At 39.5% G+C, this 22,999-nt stretch overlaps 2 protein-coding genes across 13 annotated transcripts in view; both read right to left on the reverse strand.

Moving 5' to 3' along the window:
• Positions 1 to 15,397, reverse strand: part of LOC112321362 (nuclear RNA export factor 2) — a 61,584-nt gene extending 46,187 nt beyond the window's left edge. For 5 of the 7 annotated variants that reach the window (XM_045186593.3, XM_024578757.4, XM_045186595.3 and 2 more), the window contains exons 1-2: positions 15,301 to 15,397; positions 13,793 to 13,890 (exon numbers count right to left, since the gene is read on the reverse strand). The gene's annotated coding sequence lies outside the window, so the exon portion shown is untranslated. Of the gene's footprint in view, positions 1 to 13,792; positions 13,891 to 15,024; positions 15,254 to 15,300 lie in introns of those variants that run through there. The other 2 variants (XM_045186590.3, XM_045186591.3) reach the window with 2 other exon arrangements.
• Positions 15,398 to 19,039: 3,642 nt separating this feature from the next.
• Positions 19,040 to 22,999, reverse strand: part of ZMAT1 (zinc finger matrin-type 1) — a 61,617-nt gene continuing 57,657 nt past the window's right edge. For all 6 annotated transcript variants that reach the window (XM_045186577.2, XM_045186576.2, XM_045186578.2 and 3 more), the window contains one exon: positions 19,040 to 22,141. In XM_045186577.2, coding sequence (XP_045042512.2) covers positions 20,824 to 22,141 — 1,318 coding nt within the window. In that variant the 3' untranslated portion in view covers positions 19,040 to 20,823. The remainder of the gene's footprint in view (positions 22,142 to 22,999) is intronic.

Consider the following 22,999-nt stretch of genomic DNA (forward strand, 5'->3'; position numbering starts at 1 on the left):
TATATGAAAAATCACACACTAAAGCCCATCACCACCTTAATAAAGATATAAAGCAGAAAACACCCAGGAGTGGTGTGCACCCACTGGGACTGTGGATTCCACCTGGGAAGAGTTAGACAGTGACAGACGCTGGTCCAAGTTAAGTGGGAACTGTGAACAGCAGTACACCTGTTAGAAGAGGAAACACAACAACAAAGGAACCAGCAACAGAGAAGGACAGAATAAGGTAAAGGAGGGAGTGGAAGCCACACTAACCTCAACCCATGCCAATCTAGAAATACAACTAAATGGTGGCGAAATTACCCAGAGAAACAACTGAACAAGAGCGAGAGATAACCCTCAAAACCTCAAACACAGAAGAACCAGCTTCAACACAACCTGTACACAACCTGGATTGAGCGACCTTCAGTTAACCAACTGGAGGGAAGGACCCATTAAAAGACCCAACAACAATCAACCCCCAAAGACATACAGAGAGCCAACATAAATGACGGTCCAAGACAAGCACGTTCAGGAGATCAAGGGGATTGCACCACTGAATCTCACAGGTCTTCTACCATAGAAGTTCACACCATAAACGTACAGAGTCAGAAAAGATCAATTTAAGAAGAAAGGCTAACAAGAAGAGTCTCACAAACAATGGGAAGCCAAAGACACAATCCCCAAATGAAAGAAAAGGAAAATCCTCAGAAAGAATGCTAATTGAAATAGAGGCAAGTCAAGTATCAGATATGGATTTCAAAGCAATGGTTATCAGGAAGCTCAATGAGCTCACACAGAATTACCAAAAACTACAGGGAAACTACAGTGAACTCACTGCACACTATATCAACATGAAAAAGGAAATAGAAACTATCAACGAGGCCCAAGAAGAAATGAAAAATACAATTTCTGAACTCAAGAACACATAAGAAGGAAAGAAAAGCAGGCTAGATGAAGCAGAGGATTGAATCAGCAAGCTGGAGGACAAGGTAGAAAAAAACACCTAGAAAGAGCAAGAAAAGATAAAGAGGCTCAGAAAGAATGAAGAGGGGTTAAGGGAAATGCAGGACAACATGAAACGTAATAATATCTGCATAACAGGGATACCAGAAGGAGAAGAAGAAGAGCAAGAGATAGAAAACCTGTTTGAAAAAGTAATGAAGGAAAATTTCCTTAATTTCATGAGACAAAAAGTCACACAAATCCAGAAACACAGAGTGTCCCAACCAGGAGGAATACAAAGAGGACCACTTCAAGACACATCATAATTAAAATGTCAAAATTCCAAGACAAAGATAGAATCTTAAAGGCAGCAAGGAAAAACAGGAATTAACATACAAGGGAGCCCCAAAAGGTTAACAGCTGACTTCTCAATAGAAACGCTCCAAGCCAGAAGACAATGGAAAAGAATATTCCACGTAATGAAAACCAGAGGCCTGCAAACAAGACTGCTTTATCCAGTGAGGCTCTCAATTAAAATGGAAGGCCAAATAAGGAGCTTCCCAGACAAAAGAAGCCTCAAAGAATATACCTCCCCCAAACCAGCTCTGCAAGATGTGCTAAAGGGTCTGCTTTAAGAACATGAAGAAAAACAGTCAAAGAGAGAGGAACACAGGCATGAAAAAATGGCAATGAATCAGTACCTACCAATAATAACCTTAAATGTAAATGCATTAAATGCCCCAATCAAAAGACAGAGAATAGCTGAATGGATAAGAAAGCTTGACCCACACATACGCTGCCTACAAGAGACCCACCTCAGAACTAAAGACTTACATAGAATGAAAGTGAAGTGCTAGAAACAAATATTCCAAGCAAAAGAACAGGGGGAAAAAAAAAAAGCCGGGGTAGCAATACACATACCAGACAAAACAGGCATCAAAAAAAGAGCCATAAAAAAAGACCCCGAATGTCACTTCATAATCCTCAAGGGAAGAATCCATCAAGAAGACATAAACATTATAAACATATATGCATCCAACATAGGAGCACCCAAATATATAACGAAAATCCTGGAGAACTTCAAGAAAGATATAGACAGCAACACAATTATAGTAGGGGATTTTATCACCCCACTGTCAAAAATGGACAGATCTTCCAAACAAAATATCAACAAAGATATTGTGGCATTGAACAATGTCCTAGATCAAATAAACTTAACTGATATATATAGAGCCTTCCATCCCAAAGAAACAAAATACACATTCTTTTCAAAGGCACATGGAATATTTTCAAACATAGACCACATGATAGGACACAAAACAAGGCTCAACAAGTTCAAGAAAATTGAAATCATATCAAGCAATTTCTAGGACCACAAGGGACTGAAAGTAGAAACCAACCTCAAGGAAAACACTCAAAAACACTCATACTCATGGAGACTGAATAGCATGCTATTAAACAATGAATGGTTCAAGAATGAGATTAGGGAAGAAATCAAAAAGTTTCTGGAAACAAGTGAAAATGAACTAACAACATCCAAAACTTACAGGAAAAAGCAAAGGCAAGCCTGAGTAAGAAGTTCATAGCCATACAGGCCTACCTAAAAAAGATAGAAACCTTTCAAATAAACAGCCTAACCCTATGCCTAAAAGAACTCAAGGAAGAACAACAAAGACAGCCCACAGCAAGTACGAGGAAGGAAATCACCAAGATCACAGCAGAATTAAATGACATAGAGACTAAAAACACAATTCTACGGATTAATAAATCCAGGAGTTGGTTCCCTGAAAAGATAAACAAAATCGACAAGCCTTTAAGCAGACTCATCAAGAAAAAAAGAGAAAGGACCCAAATAAACACAATCAGAAATGAAAGAGGAGAAATAACAACTGATACCACAGAAATACAAAGGATTGTAGGCAATTACTAAGAAGAACTAAAGAAGTATATGGCAAGAAATTTGAAAACCTTGGTGAAATGGACAAATTTCTAGAAAAATATAATGTTCCAAAACTGAATGAAGAGGAAGCAGAAAGTCTGAACAGACCAATAACAGCTGACAAAATTTAAATAGTAATCAAGAAACTCCCAACAGGCAAAAGCACTGGACCAGATGGTGTCACAGGAGAATTCTACAGAGCACTTAAGGAAGAGCTACCCCTATCCTTCACAGATTATTCCAAAAACTTCAAGAATATGGAAGACTCCCAAATTCTTCTCATGAAGCCAGCATCATCCTAATCACAAAACCAGATAAAGATATAACAAAGAAAGAAAACTTCAGGCCAATATCACTGATGAACATAGATGCTACAATCCTCAACAAAATATTGGCAAACTGCATCAGCAATACGTTAAAAAGATCATACAATATAATCAAGTGGGATTGATCCCAGGGATACAAGGATGGTACCATATTCACAAATCAATAAACATAATATATCATATAAACAAAAGGAAATCAAAAATCACATGATCATATCAATATATGTGGAAAGAGCATTTGATAAAGTACAGCCCCCATTTATGATAAAACACTTAGCAAAGTGGGAATAGAGGGAGCATTCCTCAACATAATAAAGGCCATATACATATATGAGAGACCTACAGCCAACATCATACTCAATGGACAAAAACTGAGAGCTTTCCCACTAAGATCAGGAACAAGACAAGGATGTCCTCTCTCACCACTCCTATTCAACATAGTATTGGAAGTCCTAGCTACAGCAATCAGACAAGAAAAAGAAATAAAAGGCATCCGACCTGGAAAAGGGGAAGCAAAACTGTCATTGTTTGCAGATGACATGATAGTGTACATGGAAAATCCTATAGACTCCACCAAAAAATTACTTGACCTAGTAAATGAATTTGGCAAAACAGCTGGATACAAAATCAATACTAAGAAATCAAAGGCATTCCTGTATACCAACAATGAAACTGCTGAAATAGAAATCAGGAAAAAAATCACATTTGATATAGCAACAAGAAAAAATAAAGTACCTAGGAATAAACCTAACCAAGGAGGTAAAAGACCTGTACTCAGAAAACTACACAACCCTGAAGAAAGAAATTAAGGAAGACACAAACAAATGGAAGCATGTACCATGCTCGTGGATTGGAAGAATTAACATCATCAAAATGGCCATACTACCCAAAGCAATCTATAAATTCAATGCAATCCCTATTAGAGTACACATGACATATTTCACAGATATAGAACAAACATTTCAGAAATTTATATGGAACCATAAACGACCCCGAATAGCTGTAGCAATTTTGAGAAAGAAGAACAAAGCAGGAGGGATCACAATACCTGATATCAAACTGTACTACAAGGCCACTGTAATCAAAACAGCCTGGTACTGGCATAAAAACAGGCACATAGACCACTGGAACACAATAGAGAGCTCAGAAATAACCCCAAGTCCCTATGGTCAATTAATATTTGAAAAAGTGGGCAGAAGCCTAAAATGGAGTAAAAATTATCTCTTCAACAAATGGTGTTGGAAGAGCTGGACAGCTGTATGCAAAAAAATGAAACACAATCACCAACTTACACCATACACAAAAATAAATTCAAGGTAGATAAAAGACTTAAATATCTCTCGTGACACCGTAAAAGTCCTGGAGGAGAACATAGGCAGGGAAATCACATTCCACACAGCAACATCTTACTGATATGTCCCCTAGAGCAAGTGACATAAAAGAAAGAATATACAAATGGGACCTCATCAAATTAAAAATCTTCTGCATGGCAAAAGAAAACAGCATTAAAATGAAAAGAGAGTCAACTATATGGGAAAACATATTTGTCAATGATACCTCGAGCAAGGGTTTGATCTCCAAAATATATAAAGAACTCACACGACTCCACTCCAGGAAGACAAACAACCCAATTAAAAAATGGGCAAAAGACTTGAACAGACACTTCTCCAAGAAAGACATACAGAGTGTCCAGAGAGATATGAAAAGATGCTCAGCATCACTAGCCATCAGAGAGATGCAAATTAAAACCACAATGAGACCACTTCACAATGGTCAGAATGGGCATCATAAACAAATCAACAAAGAAGTGTGGAGAGGATGTGGAGAAAAGGGAACCCTAGTGCACTATTGGTGTGAATGCAGACTGGTGCAGCCACTGTGGAAACAGTATGGAATTTCCTCAGAAAAGTGAAAATGGAACAGCCTTTAGTTCCAGCAATTCCGCTGCTGGGATTATATCCTAAGAGCCCTGAAACACCAATCCAAAAGAACCTATGCACCACAATGTTCATAGCAGCACAATTTATAATAGCCAAGTGCTGGAAGCAACCTAAGTGCCCATCAGTTAATGAGTGTATTAAAAAACTGAGGTACATTTACACAATGGAAATTATGAAGCAGAGAGAAAGAACTAGCTCCTTTCCTTTGCAACAGCATGGATGGATCTGGAGAGCATTAAGGTAAGTGAAATAAGTGGGGTGGGTGGTGAGGGACAAATACCATATGATCTAACCTTTAACCAGAACATAATCACTGGAACATAATCAACAAAAGAAAAAAGCAAACAAGATATAACCAGAGACATTGAAATTAAGAACAATCTAACAATAGCCAGAGGGGATGGGGGAGGGGACAAGGGTTTTCAGGAACTACTATAAAGGATACATGGACAAAATTAGGCCAAGGGTGGAAGCAAGGGAGGGAGGTGGGTTTGGCTGTGGTGGTTGGTAGGCATGGGGGGGGGGCAAATGCAGACAACTGAAATTGAACAACAATAAAATAATTTTTAAAGAAGGATCTGAAAACTAAAAAAAAATAAAAAAAGATATAAAGCACATACCACACTCCAAAAGGTTCCCAATTAATTTCCCCTTCATCTCCCAGGTCCATTTAAACCTTGATCTGCTTTATGTCACTATATATTACTTTTGTCTCCTCAAGAATTTCATGTGAATAGGACCATGCATTTGATAGTCCTTTGCGTCTAGCTTATTTAAATCAGCATAATTTCTCAGGCTGCATTTGTGTTCTTGACCTTTTTGCTGCTGAGTAATATCCCATTGTATGTATGTGCTTACCTTTGATGTTGCTTTAATGAGGTTTCAGGAGACAGTGAAAGTAGATCTTTGTGTCCAACAAGTCATCTTTCCTAAACAGCCTATTTGTTTACAATGGATAATATTTCTTCCTTTGTCACTCCTTTATCTCTCTGGGGAAATATTATCTATCTTAAGACCTTTACCAGCCTTTTCTATTTGTGTATTCCCTCAGTGGAAATCACTTCAGTTGTTGAGTTTGCTCTGTCCCTACCATGCTTACCCTGGGCTGTGACTGTCTCCTGCAGGGTAAGCTTCACTGCCCAGTAGCCCTGGGCTTGTGGGTGCTTAGGTTTAATCCATACCTTGGCTCTGGCTTCACCAGTGGATTAGCTTCTACCCTGGCCCTACCACTGATGGTCACTGCTTACCACTTTGTTTTCCCATTTCCTTTCTGTTTTATGGAGATATTCTCTTTCTTGCATGGGAATTATTCTTTCATGCTTTCCACTACACTTATTTATTTATTATTAAAATATGGTATGGAATGAGAACCAAGATGGTGGCGTAGGTACACACACTGCGCCTCCTCGCACAACCAGAACTGACGGAAAATTGAACGGCGAGGAAGTCTGACACCAAGTAAATAAAAAATAAACATTCATCCAGACTGGTAGGAGGGGCGGAGATGGGCAGCCGGGGTGGAGAGGACTGGAGCTGCCGTGGTGGGACCTAGACTGGCGGAGTGTGGGACGAACAGGGCAGGCAGTCAGACCACTAACAGACCCCGTGGCCCTACACTCGCGCACAGATAAACTGGGACGAACAGCAGGTAGAGAAGCAGACCGTGTAACCCAGGACTCCAGTGCGGGGAAATAAAGCCTCAGACCTCTGATTGAAAGCGTCCGTGGGGGTTGGGGCGGCAGCAGGAGAGACTCCCAGGCTCACAGGAGAGGTTGTTGGAGAGACCCACAGGGGCCTAGAGTGTGCCCACCCACTCGGGAGCCAGCACCAGAGGGGCCCAATTTGATTGTGGGTAGTGGAAGGGGTGACGAGGTCCAGTGGAGAGTAGAGCAGGCGCCATTGCTCCCTCTCGGCCCCTCCCCCACGTACAGCATCACAGCACAGGGACCAGCGTTACCCCGCCCCCCCGGGAACACCTAAGGCTCCACCCCCTTAAGTAACAGACACGCCAAGACAACAACAAAAAAAAATGGCCCAAATGACAGAACACTTCAAAGCTCCAGAAAAAATACAACTGAGCGAGGAAGAGATAGCCAACCTATCGGATGCACAGTTCAAAACACTGGTTATTAAGACGCTCACAGAATTGGTTGAATTTGTTCAAAAAGTAGATGAGAAAATGAAGCCTATGGCAAGAGAAACAAAGGAAAATGTACAGGGAACCAATAGTGATGCAAAGGAAACTGGGACTCAAATCAATGGTGTGAACCATAAGGAAGAAAGGAACATCCAACCAGAGCAGAATGAAGAAACAAAAATTCGGAAAAATGAGGAGAGTCTTAGGAACCTCCAGGACATCTTGAAACATTACAACATCCGAATTATAGGGGTGCCAGAAGGAGAAGAGGAAGAACAAAAAATTGAAAACATTTGAACAAATAATGGAGGACTTCCCCGATCTGGCAAAGGAAACAGACTTCCAGGAAGTCTAGGAAGCTCAGATAGTCCCAAAGAAGCTGGACCCAAGGAGGAACACACCAAGGCACATCATCATTACATTACCCAAGATTAAACAGAAGGACAGAATCTTACAAGCAGCAAGAGAAAAGGAGACAGTTACCTACAAAGGGGTTCCCGTAAGACTGTCAGCTGATTTCTCCAAAGAGACCTTACAGGCAAGAAGGGACTGGCAAGAATTATTCCAAGTCATGAAAGGCAAGGGCCTACATCCAAGATTACTGCATCCAGCAAAGCTATCATTTAGAATGGAAGGGCAGATAAAGTGCTTCTCAGATAAGGTCCAGTTAAAGGAGTTCATCATCACCAAGCCATTATTATATGAAATGTTAAAGGGACTTATCTAAGAAAAAGAAGATAAAAAATATGAACAGTAAAAATGACAGCAAACTCACAGTTATTAACAACCACACCTAAAACCAAAACAAAAGAAAACTAAGCAAACAACTAGAACAGAAACAGAACCACAGAAATGGAGAGATCACATGGAGGGTTATCGATAGGGGATTGGGATGGGGAGAGAGGGGGGAAAGGTACAGAGAACAAATAGCATAAATGATAGGTGGAAAATAGACAAGGGAAGGGTAAGAATAGTGTAGGAAATGTAGAAGCCAAAGAACTTATAAGTATGACCCATGGACATGAACTATAGGGGGGGAATGTGGGAGGGAGGGGGTGGGCAGGGTGGAGTTGTGTGAAGTGGCGGTAATGGGACAATGTAATAGCATAATCAATAAATATATCAAAAATATGGTATGAATTTATTATTACAATATCATTCAACATTATTCCAAAACCATGAGTATAAAAATTACAAATTAAATTACGTATAATGTTGCATTCTCAACATTTAAATTGTTTTGGTAATATTCAACCTTGTTTACACACTAGAGTCACTTGGGGAGACTGAAATAGTCCCTAGCATCTGGCAACACCCATAACAATAACAGCAGAATTGGGGTCAGACCCAGACAACCGTATTTTTTAAACTTTCTGGGTGATTTCAGTGTGCAAACAATGTTGAAAACCACTGTGGTAACATACCAGATTTTGGTTTATGCATGCCAGAAGATCCTAGAAATGGCTGCCACCTCATTCTGCTGAATTTCTACTCAGTGTTTGAGGTGCTAGTGATTCCATTAACTTAGATCAGTGATGGGTCAACTATGGCCTATGGGCCAAACCTGGCCTGTGGCCTGTTTTTGTGGAGCCTGTAAGTTAAGCTTGGTTTTTTCATATTTGAATTATTGAAAAATCAAGATTAATATTTCTTGACACATAAAGGTTATCTGCAGTTCACACATCAGCACCCATGCATAGAGGTTCACTGCAACACAGCCGCCATACTGTTTCTACGGCGGCTTTCACCTTCCACTAGCAGAGTTGAATGGTGACAACAGAGACCAAACGTCCACACAGCCTCAAATATTTATACTCTGGTCTTTTCCTGAAGAAGTTTGTTCAGCTCTGACTTAGAGCACGTGTCCCTCAAGCAAGTGCACAGTATCTCAGATAAATGGCTGGAGGTCCCTTTGGCAAAGCCCCGGAAGATTTATTACAGTTAATTGTTTCAAGGTAGGGTCTTTCCTCAGCAGTCTTTCATGGTGCTCAGGGTCAGCTGTGGGAACTGAGTAAGGGACCATCATTAAACGGCTAAAGTCACCAGATCCAGAATTTCATTTATGTATATTAAGCTCGTCTATGCTTATTTCAAATAAATATTTATATTGCATTTCTTTTTCACTGATCAAATGCAACTTTCGAGGATGTTCAGATTTTTCAAGATCCAAGGTACCTGTTGACCAGTAAGCCGCCTTCAAAGTTCCTTGTACATCAAAAAATGTGACCTGAGAGGTTAAGTGCTTCCGCTAAGCCCGTGTCTCTAGGATTCCAACTTCCCCACTGAGATAAGGGGACCATGTCAATGGAAATATCTACCATGCCATCTCCTCTGTAGCCTACACAAGTCAGCCACTTCAGAACACTTCAGAGATGAAGATGTCCTTCCCATCAATATGTTTCTCAATGCTGTCGGGGAAAGGAGTGTCCTCTGAGTCCTTAACAGCAGCTCCTTGGTCCACCAACATTCTGGCCTTAAACACATTTCAATGCAAGTGACTGCAAGTGATAACTTTTGCAAGTGTTTTACCAATGCATGCTATGGAATGCCAACGTATCACCTACTATCAATTGGATCTCCTCTATCTTCGCATCTCCCTAGGTCAGATAACCTATCTGGAATCCCCGTTTCCTCTGGGGCCCTTCAGTTGCAACCCATTCTGAGGTCAAGTACTCTGCCTATGACATTAGAGTTTATTCTAACTATTTCATAAAAATAAGACATCTGCCCTGGCTGGTGAGGCTCAGTGGATTGAGTGCTAACATGCGAATCAAAGGATCACAGGTTCGATTTCCAGTCAGGGCACATGCGTGGGTTATGGGCCACATGCCCGTTTGGGGGTGCACGAGAGGCAACCACACATTGATGTTTTTCTCCCTCTCTTTCTCCCTCCCTTGCTCTCTCTCTAAAAATAAATAAAATCTTAAAAAATAGAATAAAATTAGTAAAAAATAAAAAGTAAGATATCATTAATGACATTTATTACATAGCCTACAAAAACTCTGTGAGGGCCTGCAAAGTGGACTTAGATGCCACACAGCCAGGAGAAGCTCATGCATGCTATGAGACCTCTCTATGTACTTGAAACACCACTGCTGTCTGCCTGCTACTTGACGTGTTATAACAGAGACTGAATTCCACAAACTCTGCTATGGCTGTCCCATAAAACAGAGACCTCCTTCATCATACATAGCTGACCACATCATTGACCCATATGTGGCTCCCATGTCATTCAGTTACACCTCCAAGTCTCAGGATGGTGCATATATTTGATACACGCAAAACTGTTTGGGGAGCCTATATGCAAGGGGCTGTAGCGTGCACACACACACACTCACTCACTCACTCAGTGACTCACATAAGTCTCTACTTCTGTTTTAAGCTTTCTGGTCTCTACAGTACAGAACATATATGAGTATTTATGAGCGTTGCAATACTTGCCAAGTCAGCCAATTCCTAGTATATTTCACAGAGCCAAATTTTTACGATTGTAAATGAAAATGTTATTTTCGATTTGTTGCAATTATTTTCTATATATTAGTCTTATATCCAAATCACTATTACCATAGTTTGGTAGATTCTCTTGAGTCTTATATAAAGACAATTATACTTAGAGTTTTGTTTCTCTTTGCATTTACACCATTATTAACTATGTATATATGTATGTATTAATTTATTTTTGCCTTACTGCAATGTCCAGGAGTCTCAGCTTAGATCTTGAACAAAAGTGATTATTTATGAGTCATTTTTGCCATTTCTGACTTCAAATGAAGTGCTTTGGACGTTTCACTGTTATGTATGTTGTTCATTATAGTTTTTTAAAATACCTGTTATTAGTTATTACAAGTATTTTTGTATTCCTGGTTAGCTGAGAGAGTTATTGGTGTTCGTGTTTAACTCCATGAATTGTTACCCTTTATTGTATGCCTTTTTTCCCAGAATCTTTGTGATAATAACCCTGTTCTTACTCCTTTTTCTTATTAATGCATTAAGTTACATTATGCATCTCCTAATGTTAAACCAGCATTGCAAGTTTAGGATGAACACAACTTTGTCATGCTGTATTATGTGTTTTAGCCATTGCTGCATTTAGTTTGCTATTATCTTATTTCTATTTTTCACATTTCTATATCTATTTAACATTGACCAGTGATTATGTCTTCTCATGCATTGTCAAGAATATTTCTTCAATATCAAAGATTCTATTTTTTATTGGAATTCATCCATACAAATTTTCAAATTTTGTGCCTGTCTTACCTTTCATAGCTTTTCTATAACTGCAATATATGAAATCATTCCCATTCAAAAGTGGGAATGCCTTCTTCTGATACTTTTGGTGCCAAAATTATCAATGCCTTCTAATTTTCTTCCCAGAGGTTAATTTTCTTATATTTTGAAATCATTAATATCTAGCACTTTTTCCAACTATTTCATATGTTATCAATTTCATTGTGTTTTGCTCTTATTTTTGTTATTTTCCTTGATAATATGGAAAGACATGAGGTTACTTTTATTAAGTATGTGACAAATGAATACTCTCTTCACCTACTGTCAGATTTTCTTTTATAACTTTTATCCTTGAATAGCGTGATTACCCAAATAAGCAATGCCATTGTTTCCTTGGAAAAGAAAGACATGTGGTTTACCAGTCCTTGGGATTTAAATCCAGTCCATCATGTCTATTCAATCCCATTGTTAGAATGAACGTCAGGTGATTAAGAGAGATGGAACTGCAGCATTGAAGTAAAGGAGTTTTTATTATAAGTATATAGGAACTACACTTAAAAAGATAGCATAAATGTAGGAAAAAAGTAGGAATAGAAAGAGCATGGACTCTATGGAAGATGGTCTGTCACTGCCTATGTGATTTTAGGTAGCACCCAATGCCTCTGAGCTTCAATTCAATGATGTGTTTGTCAGTGGTGTTCTTTGCCAAGTGTTTCCATTTTTACCCTGTTCCAGGCACCTGGTAGAAATGCACTGCCTGACCCCCTTTTGAAGAGTGGGCTGGTGCATGTGACTAGTTCAGGATACTGTTTTGTGAGTGACATGTGTTATTTCTCCACGAGAACATATGGTTGTTGGTTTAAATACCTGCAGGGCCTTCTCGCGCAGTGACTGACAATTTTATAGATGGTGGATTTTCTGTCAGTTTGGGTCTCTAAGTTATTCCAGTAAGAATTCCTCAGGCCTCTAACATCCACCATCCTCTGATGGACGTACACTTGCCATGGACATGTAGTACGAGTGAAGAGTAAGCCATTGACATGTTGAGATTGTCTACTACCACAGGGCTTCACATAAGATAGAAACTCAAAAAATGGCAGCTGTAATTATTAAGTAATAACAGCTGGTTTTGAAAAAGTGGAGAATTGCTATAAAATGAGAGATCCTGCATCTGCTCATCTTCCCAGGGAAGTTGTATCTTGCTCTAAGACGGGGGCACTACATTTGTTGCTATATATATGACTTCCGTATGAATTGTATTTATGTCCTCATTTCTTGCCATCATGATATCGGAAACATACTTATAAACTGGGGGTATGCAAAAAATGAACAAGTGAGGGATTAAGCATACACAGACTGACTAATGAAGTAAGATAAAATGAGTTAAGAAGAAATAGGTAGTTTCAGAAGAAGAAAAAAGCAAACAAAATATAACCAGAGACATTGAAGTTAAGAACAATCTAACAATAGCTGGGGTGGTGGGGGGGGCAGTGGGAAGAGGGGATTACAGGAACTACTATAAAGGACACATGGACAAAACCAAGGGGGAGGGTGGAGGTGGGAGAGGGAGGTGGGTTCAGCTGGGGTGGGTTGGAGGGATGGGGAGAAAAGGCATACAACTGTAATTGAATAACAATAAAAATTTAAAAAAAAAGAAATAGGTAGTTTCTTGATGAGAAACATACATTATACATATTAATAAATGTACACTGCTTTGCTTTACATTGTTCCAGGTAAACATACGTACAAAGTATTAACATGCTAGAAGAGGACTAGGTTGAACAAGGTCTCCTGAAATGTTTCCCAAAACACAGCAGTGCCTCCAATGGTCTGTGGAAATATGTTCCATTCCCATATAAGTGGTGGAAACTAGTTGCTTTGGACTGAATGTTTATGTTTCAACTTCACAGCCCTAACTTGATGATATCTGAAGACGCAGCCTTTGGGAAGTGATCAGGTCACGGGGGAGGTGCCCTCACCTGTGGGATTATTGTCCTTACAAAAGAGACCCAGAGAGCCCCTTTGCCCTTTCTGCCACGTGAGGACACAGGAAGAAGACAGCCACTTGTGAACCAGGGAACGGGCTCTCACCAGACACTGACCCTGCCAGTGCCTTGATTTTCGACTTCTCAGCCTCCAGAACTGCTAGAAATAAATTTGTGTTGTTTATAAGCCACCCAGTCCATGGTGTCCTCTTCTAGCAGCCTGAACCAACTAAAACACTACTCATCCCTTTGAGATTCAAGTTGCATATTAGCATATTACCTTAAGAAATGCTACAATATGGAAATCCTTTTACCTTCATTTCTGTACGCCCCATGTTCCTTTAATGGAAGATCACGTTTTTGTTGTTGCTGTCTATCGGGCATATTGTGTCGCTGACCAAACTTGGAAGTGCTGAAATGAGAGAAAAATAAGGTGGATATAATATAATGAAAACAGTAGCAAAAGTAGTAATATTCTTTGATCATCCATCAAATAATATTTAAATTACCCACGATGTAAACTCAGTCCTTTATTTCCTGAATTGCGCTCAGTCCGTAACATCTACATGGTTTTTCCGAAAAATACCCCTCCTGATTTTACTTAACAGGTTTTTCTTCAATACACTCACTATTGTTTTGCACATGAAGAAAAGCAGGGAGTTTTCAAGGGGTCTAAGAAGCAATGGTTAGAAAATGAAAACCTAGGAGTGTTTGGTTGGAATGGTTTGAACTCTTTAAGCATCCCAAGCGCAGGAAGATTGAGGCATCCCACCCCACATGCATTTTAAAGAAACTACTGAGCCATGGCTGGGTGGCTCCGTGGGTTGGAGCGTCCTGCCATACACTGGAGCGTGGACTGGTACACCAAGACCGCGGGTTCGATCCCCTTCAGGGCACATGCTTAGGTTGTGGGGTTCAATCGTGGGGTGGGGCGGGGCGGGGCGGGGCAGGGACACTGATTGATGTTTCTCTCTCATTTCGCTGTTTCCTCTCCCTCTCCTCTCCCCACTGTCCCTTCCTCTTTCTCCAAAATCAATAAACATATCCTTGGGTGAGGATTTTCGAAGTAATACAAAACGAAGTTACCAAGCACCAAAGAAAATATAATAAATAAATTCTGAACGTTGACATGATGCTCCTTTCACACTTTTTATTGAAAACAATCAAATTCCTTTAAAAAATTATTTCTCCCTCTCTGCAGCAGCAAATAAGGGACAGACACTCAAATCAGATTTGTAATCCTGTATACGAAGTGGCACCTAAGAGGTCACGGGTGTCCTTAAGACACACGAACAGAGGGGCAGAGTAAGCCATCACACAGTACACACAGGGAATACGGGAGGGTGCTGGTAAGCAAGAGCAGGGCTTGGATGTGGGGGCGCGGAAGGGAAATCAGAAGCGCGTGGGGGTGTGGAGGGAAAGCGCGGGTCTTACCCGGGTTCTCCAGCCTGGGCACTGCGACAAGCGCACTAACCCCGGCCGCGCCGCCCTCTGCCACTGCCAATTCTCTCAGAAAACTTGTGCTAGAGACTCCCAATGCTCTTACCCGAATGGCGCCCCTCCTACGCGGTACCACCCAGCGCTCACCGAGGCAGGTTGTAAATGGGTGGGAAGGTTAGTGTTCCAGCCAGTCTCGTCAAAATTCCCCCTGAGCCAGGGCACAGACTACAATTTTCACGGTCTTCTGACCCTACAAGTGAGACTCCTCAGAAAGCTACGCCGAGCTACGGTTTTGGAGTTACCACACACTTAAATGGCAGACATGGCCATAGGGGGTAACATGGCTGCAAGACCCATGCAACGCGCAGCTGTGGAGCCCTACCTGACTTCCTGGACCTTTCGACAGGGGCTCCGAGATGGAAAGATGCAGGTTTTAAGAGCCCTCAAACCTCATGTGGCTGAGAGAACCGAGTCTCGCGTGATGATAGTGCGGTACGTGATCGTAGCGCGGTACAAGACCGTAGGATATACAGGACCCACAGTGATTGGGTAGCGGCAGTGCTGGCGTAACTGCTAGGGCTTTGCCTGCCCAGTGATAGTAGGAGCCCCGGAACTGCTGACTGAAGAGTCGGCAGACTCCGTAGTAGTCCTCAATCTTTACGTGATCAAGGTGGCTGAGCCGGACATGTGACCATAGCGGCATACGTGACCGTAGTATCCACACAACCCTAAGAAGCCATTCATTTACGTAATTTTGCGGGCCGGAGCTTCCACGTGCCGCCAAGTAGAAAGGGCCACACGACAGGAAGAATACACACGGTGGGCAGGGTTTGAGGAGTCCACGATGCTCCACTGACTTGAAGAGCTAGATCTACCTCATGACCGTAGGGGCAACAGGTCCAGAGAGACCACAGGAGCTCAGGTGCAGATGTGACCAGTAGTCCCGGGCCTGCCATGTGACTATAGCATCCACATGATGGCAGCATCTACGTGACCACAGCTTTAGGAACTCACAGTGCTCACAAGCTGGGTACAATGACAGTAGGGCTCTCCTGATCTGCGTCTTTCAGGAGACCATTCTCTTCACAACACCCGGCGATCTGAGACTGCCCACATTCCTGGCTTCCCCAGGGGTGGTTGTGCCTCCCAGTGACTTTTCTCAATACACAACTTGGGCTTCACCTGCCCCCACTTCTTCTCTAGTGTGCTAATTTTATGGGTGTTTTCTGATGCGCTAAATGTGATATGTAAATTAATACGTGGCAACAAAACAGGTCCTTCCTAAAATCATACTCATTGCCGTATTGTAGCGATTACTTCAAGAGACTAAGCTCTGGGCTATTAAAAATAAGCATTTGTATTGATCATCTTGAAGGCAAAAAGTTAAAAATTTACTCACCTTCAATTTCAATGAATGCCTTTACATGTGGTAAATGTTTCCAACATTCTGATTAGGTAAATATCCGCAGTGTTCTATGTTAAAACAATGTTCTGTTTTACACATTACTTTATGCAAAGAAAATAGCATTCAACCAAAAATGACATTAAAGAAAAAAAGACTAAGCTTTGGGTACAGGTTAAGTGTTGTTGACTTCATTTCGTGTGAGTCTGAAGAAAATATATTTCTGGGTGCTCTTTCTGATTTAGGCTGTTTCAAAGTCGAAATGTTTTCTTTCAACTCGTTCCACACCCCCCCCCCACCCAAATACTAAGTTAGGGTAGAGTTTCCATTTGCTTTGTGTCTGTTTTTCTCATGTGTTTACACGCCACAGGTCCTGACTTCCAAGGTCTTATTCCTTCCTTTAGAAGTGTATTTTGCTGTCATACTTCCACCTAGGATCAGCTTTCTCTGGATCCTCGCCCCATCCCCTTCCCCACAATGTGTCTGTTCAATTTGATTTCTGAAACCAGCATTTTTTTATTTTCGTTGTTCTAGTGGAAACTATATGCTTGATAGTGTGGAATCCCTAAGGGCTTAGATCACCAGAGCACTCTGATCTGCTGCTGACTTTGTGCAGTTTTTCCTGCTCACCTGTAATTCAGAACTTGGCAACTTTGCCCAATGTTTCACTTACTTTCAAACCCAGCTTTCCAGTCAGATCAAGAAACAATAATTTTTGAGATTAGAGTGGTGGCAGTGATGAGGAAAAGAATTGGACATTAAGAGAAATTCTTCGGTGAGACGATCAAAGGGAACTGCTTATGGTCTAATGTAGGAATGAAGATGTGCTCAAATGGTGTTTGGCCTGAGGAACTGGATGAAGATTTTACAGAGATGGAAAAAAACTGGGAGATGAATGGCTGGTGATGGCAGAAAACAGGCACCCTAGTTGGTTATACTAAGTTCGAAGTGCCGAAAACATAGTCAAGTGGATATATCAAAGAAATAGTCTTTGAATTGAGAAGGAAAAAAAGCCCGTTTTAGAGGTCACGTTCTTTGAGAAACCTTTCCTGAATGCCCACTTCCCATCCCTTTCAGCGCATTATTACCCTTGCTACGCACAGCAACCATCATCACTCCTATTGTAGTCTTTATTAAATTTACATCGCAATTTCCTGTTTATTGGTCCAATTTCTCTGTGACTGTGAGCTGTTTGTAGAATAGAACAGATGCTCTCATGTTTTTCTCAGGTTCTTTCTTGTCTCAGTGCTGACAGTCATTTCTTCTTATTTGCATGAAAAGATAGTCAATTCAATTTTTTCTATAGCTCCAAGTATTGAAAATCATTTTCCAAATTCAGCCAGATTTGCCTTTGTCTCCCTTCTATTCAGTAGAGAATATACCTATGAAGGTATAAGCTAGTAATTGACTTGTCTGAATACTGACTTCAAAATTTGCCTTAGAGCGTATGTGATCTTAGGTCTGGATGAGCATACTACTCTTTCAAACCAAGCATGTAATAAAAATCCTGACACTGTTTCCACATGTAATATATTTAACTATGTCTCCTCACATATGTTTTTATAGTGTCTTCCATAGCCAAATGCAGGATTTAATAATTACATTCATTAAATTTCATCTTACTAGACTCGGCACTTAACTCCAGAAGCGGAGTTCATTTTGGATCCTGCATATGTCTGTTGACTTACACTCTTACCTCCAAGTGCTCAGAGGCAGAGGTTGGGAGCAAAGCAAATGTGCCAGAGTTGGGCACAGGTCCTTCTACCCAGCCTCAACCGGGAAACAACACTTTCTGGGTAACAGAAAATGTATTCTATGGTGGCATAACACGAAGTGTATTTTTGTCCTAAAGTCTTTCTTTGTCCTAAAATTTCTGAAAACCATTTTCTAGAGTAATTCACTGCTGACCCTCTCAATAATATTCAACACCACACCTTTTTCCCTCCTCCAACTTGCCACACCTCCCAATTTAAATGATTTTAATGTTTAAAATTTGTGTGATTTACCCAGTATTGGTTAAAACTGTGTGGCTAATTTTAATGAATTATTGATCTATTTAAGTTATTTTGAAAAGATCACAGTGATTTGGTATCTTAGTGAAGATTCTTACGACATATAGTTTTGAATTCCCATCCCCCAGATTTAAACACAAAATGGACTTCTGCAACAGAACTTATCAAGTCTAAAAATGCTCACAATTTGCCCTGGGTGGTGTGTCTCAGTGGATTGAGTGCCGGCCTGCAAACCAAGGGTTCACTGCTTCAATTCCCAATAAGGGCACATGCCTGGGTTGCGTGCAGGATCCCCAGTGGGGGGCACGTGAGAGGCAACCACATATCGATGCCTCTCTCCCTTCCTTCTCCTCTGTCTAAAACTAACTAAATAAATAAATAAAATCTTTAAAAAAAATAATGCTTACAATTTATATTGGCTCACATTCTTTTTATGAAAAAATTTTGCTGTCTTGGTATGTTCAGAAAAGAGAATTTTTCATTTTTTGGCTAATTGACAATCTATTTGCTTGACTGGGGTTCTTCTTTCCCCTTTTCTCCAGTATATCAGATGTGTTAAAAACAGGGAAAGTGATAATATAGCACCAAATAATCTTATACCTATAGGCTTGTGGAATAAAAGTTAATTTGGGTACCATCTAAATTCCCTCTGGGCTATTCATTCAACCAGATATAAACCCAACCAATCACAATGTGCTTCAGCTCATATTTACCATTTTATTCAAATTGCAAGAAAAACCAACTATTAAATGACTTGCCTAAGTGCACATACATCACCATCTAAATTTATTTACTTTTTGATAGGATGAGCACATCAAGGGAATACTATAGCCTATTTTTTCCTGTCCCTAGTGACTCCATGTTGAATTCTCATGGTATTGCCACAAGGTCACACAGAAACTTGACGGTACTACTGCAACCAGATTTGGATTCTCAGGCTATCACTACTTCTATACTATGGCGATGTTCAAATGCTTACAGGAGGTGCTTATCATAAAAAAGGGGAACACTAGAGTAAAAAAATAAGCAAGATGAAACAATTTAAAGATAATGTACCCTCATAGCCCATTCTCACTTATAAATTCTTCCTTCTTCAGCTTTAAGTATATAGTCAGTTGTACTTCTCTATCTTAAAACTGAGCTTAAGTCTGAATATTGGCTTCTACTAAGCAAGATGTAGAAGAAGTAAAATTATTACAGCTTTATAATGTGATCTCCCCAGAGGTACAAACTGTTTATTTCCCCTCTCACTTTCAAAGTAAAATAATCTTTGGCTGGGAAATTATCATTTACATAAAACAATATGTAGAAAACACTTTAATATAATATAAACATTTCCAGAATAGAGACTGACTTTGTATCAGTACTTTTAAAACTATATATTGTCTAAGATTATTATAGACTATTTCATTTTCCACTTTCAGCACTACAAAATACAAAAATACACTGCAAATTAGATTTAACAAACAAAGAAGTCAGTCTAAATCTCTTCATAAATTTTTCTTGGAGAAAATCCAGAAACATAAACAAAGACACAATAGTAATAAAGCACCAACAACACCAACACAAACCCAAACAGAGAATGGATTCTGTAATGCCTGGTAATTCTTTCACTTAAAATAGATTATCTCCCATGGGTAAATAATTCACTATCACAGCAATCTGATGAATAGAAATAGAGACAACTTCATTAAGGAAAATTACATTGTATGTAAGAAATACGTAATTTCTCTCTTTTTTTTTTTAAGGAAAATGAGGAAAAGTAACTTGACAGAAAGGCATACTGAATACTTTTATATCACTTGGCTCTTTTTAGAGGTTCAAGTCACTGTCCACTTAGGAAACTCAAATAACATGAATTTAATGGAGCCAAACTCTTCGATTTGTTTCTTTAATTCAACCTTAAGTTAGCAAAAGTAAAAAGTTCAAAATCCATAAGTAGATTCATCCCAAAGAATGACTCTCCTGTCTTTTCTTCAACAAGTTTCCTTTTCTCTTATGTTCTTGTGTTCTTACCATCTTATATTCTTAGAGACTATAGTTAGGCTTGTTTATTCTTTGCTTCACTTTATTTCCATTAACAAAAGCTTTCCTGAACTGACACTGACTGCATCCGCCTCTCTTTTCCTTCATTTAATGCTCTTTTGTCCAAGTCGATTTTCTTAACTTAGTTTTTCATTGCATCTTTGGGTAAACAATATTAAAAATTTAAATTCCCAGAACAGACTCATCCCAAAGCATTTACTCTTTTGTATCTTCTTCATCAGGTTTCCTTTTGTGTCATGTTCTTGTGTTCTTATGTTCTTTCTCAACATCTAGGTTTAGGCTTGCTTGTTTCTTCTTTTAATTCAGTTTCAATTTTTACACACATACAAAAAACTTTCCTGAACTGACACTGACTGTATGCACCTCTCTTTTTCTTTACTGAATGTTTGTCTAAATCCATATTCTTATGTGTTTAATGTATCTTTGGGTAAATAAAATTTGAAGTTCAAAACCCAAGTATAGATTCATCCCAAAGCATTTCCTCTTCCGTCTTTTCTTCAACAGATTTCTTTTTCTCTTTCCTGTGCTTACGTTCTTCTTTCGCAGAGGTTATACCATGGCTTTTTTTCTTTTTTCGGTGCTTAAGCTTTCCTGAACTGACACTTACTTTATCTCTTTTCTTTTGTCGGATGCTCTTGTCCTTGTCTATTTCCATATCCCCATCACTCTTTTTTCTTTTATGCTTGGACTGCTCTTTCTCTGGCTTTTCTTCACCTTCCTGCAGATGCCTTCTTCTCTTCTGATGTCTCCGTTTATGACCTCCTTGAGGGTCACTGGTATTTTTTTCCGAGGAGAGGTGCTTGTAAACTTCTGATTCTATACTGTATAAGCCAGAGTTATTTTCTTGCTGACTAAGGCTTAGGGGTACTGGTTTTTCTGCAAAATAATCTCTGGTGGGTTGACTGTAGGTCATAGAGTCTAATTTCTGCTTGCTGTCATGAGCTGGTAAGCAATGAGGTAACTGATTTTCCACTGCTTGTGAAATATTGTAAGATTCTGGGTAGGTCTGAAAAGTCTCAAATGGGAGTCTTTGCTCAGACATTCTATATCTAGGTCTGGAATCAACCATGTCTCTGTACTTACGGGTTTCTGTAGAGCTGTCACTTATCTTTCTGAAACAAGTCTTTGGATGTAGTCCTCTGGCTTTCTGAACTTTGATGTAATCTTCCAGTTCATCTTGGAAAGAGTCATACGCCCTATTTGAATAAGCTGGTAACCAATAATGTAACTGGTTTTCCACTGGTGAAATATTATATGGTCGCTGGTAGGTATGGGAAGACTGAACTGAAAATCTTTGCTCATACATTCTTTGTCTGGGTCTAGAATCAACTTCTCTGTATTCATGTGTTTCCATATAATTCTCTCTTATCTTTCTGAAACAAGTCTTTGGATGTAATCCTCTGGCTTTCTGCACTTTGATGTAATCTTCCAGTTCATCTTGGAAAGAGTCATATGTCTTCTTTGAATAAGCAGGTAAGTAATGAGGTAACTGATTTTCGACTGTTTGTGAAATTTTATTTGATTCTGGGTATGTCCGGAAAGTCTCACGTGGGTGTCTTTGTTCATACATTCTACGTCTGGATCGGGAATCAACAACTTTTCTGTACCCACGGGTTTCCAAAGAACTCTCTTCCATCTTTCTGAAACAAGTCTTGGGCTTTGGTTCTCTGACTTTCTGCACTTTGATGTAATCTTCACTTCCATCTTGGTAAGAGTCTTGCATCTTCTTTGAATTCTTCACTAGATTAATAATAATGGATTCTCTGCAAAGAAGACCATAGAAAGTTGTCATTACTGGATTATTTTATTTGAATATTTTCTTTGCTTTCAAAAGCAGTAGTCTAAAAAACCAAAAAACAACAAAAGCCCAAAATTTAAAAACCTACCTCAATATAAAAGCTATAAATCATGACTTTTATGCCAAAAAGCAGCAACAAGGACAGTCAGATACCTCCCAGGTACCTCACAATATTTTACACATAGAAACATTTTCAGGCCTGGGAAGATGGGTACAAAGAAGCAGACATATCTAATATTATTATAGTACTTAAAGTGTAAGACAAGTTGGGATGTGTGGGAAAGGACCAATAATATTTAATGTCCTCAAGATGGTCTCATCTGAATGTCATGCTGTTTTAAAAGTTTTGGTTACTCAGGTCCTTGTATAGATTTTTTAAATATGGTGGCTATTTATTCTGGGACACTGAGATTTTTTTAGAAGTCTAAATGAAGGTTAATTTGGTAAGTCAGACAATTTAGTTCCTAAGTGTTTAGATTCAATAGTATAATTCTTTTCAACAAGAATAAAATCATGTAATACTATGATTTGACTTTAAAAGTAACAAACCAATATATAATAGCTAAGTGACCCTCTGTCCTGCTACTTGACTTATCCAGTCCCCAATTGTCCACTCAATCCTCTCTTTCTTAAAATAATGGAATGGAATAAATATTTATTGAGCTCCTACTATGTTCCAGGCCAGACACTTTACACATATTTTTATATTTCATTAAAACCACTTTATATCAGAGCTGTCCAAAGTTACATACTTGATAGAGAGATAGATCTGGTAATCCATTCCAGGTCTAACAGAAAGACCTTTGTTATTAACCACTATACT

This window comes from Desmodus rotundus, chromosome X (assembly GCF_022682495.2).
Source record: "Desmodus rotundus isolate HL8 chromosome X, HLdesRot8A.1, whole genome shotgun sequence".
In the NCBI taxonomy this organism is placed as follows: domain Eukaryota; kingdom Metazoa; phylum Chordata; class Mammalia; order Chiroptera; family Phyllostomidae; genus Desmodus; species Desmodus rotundus.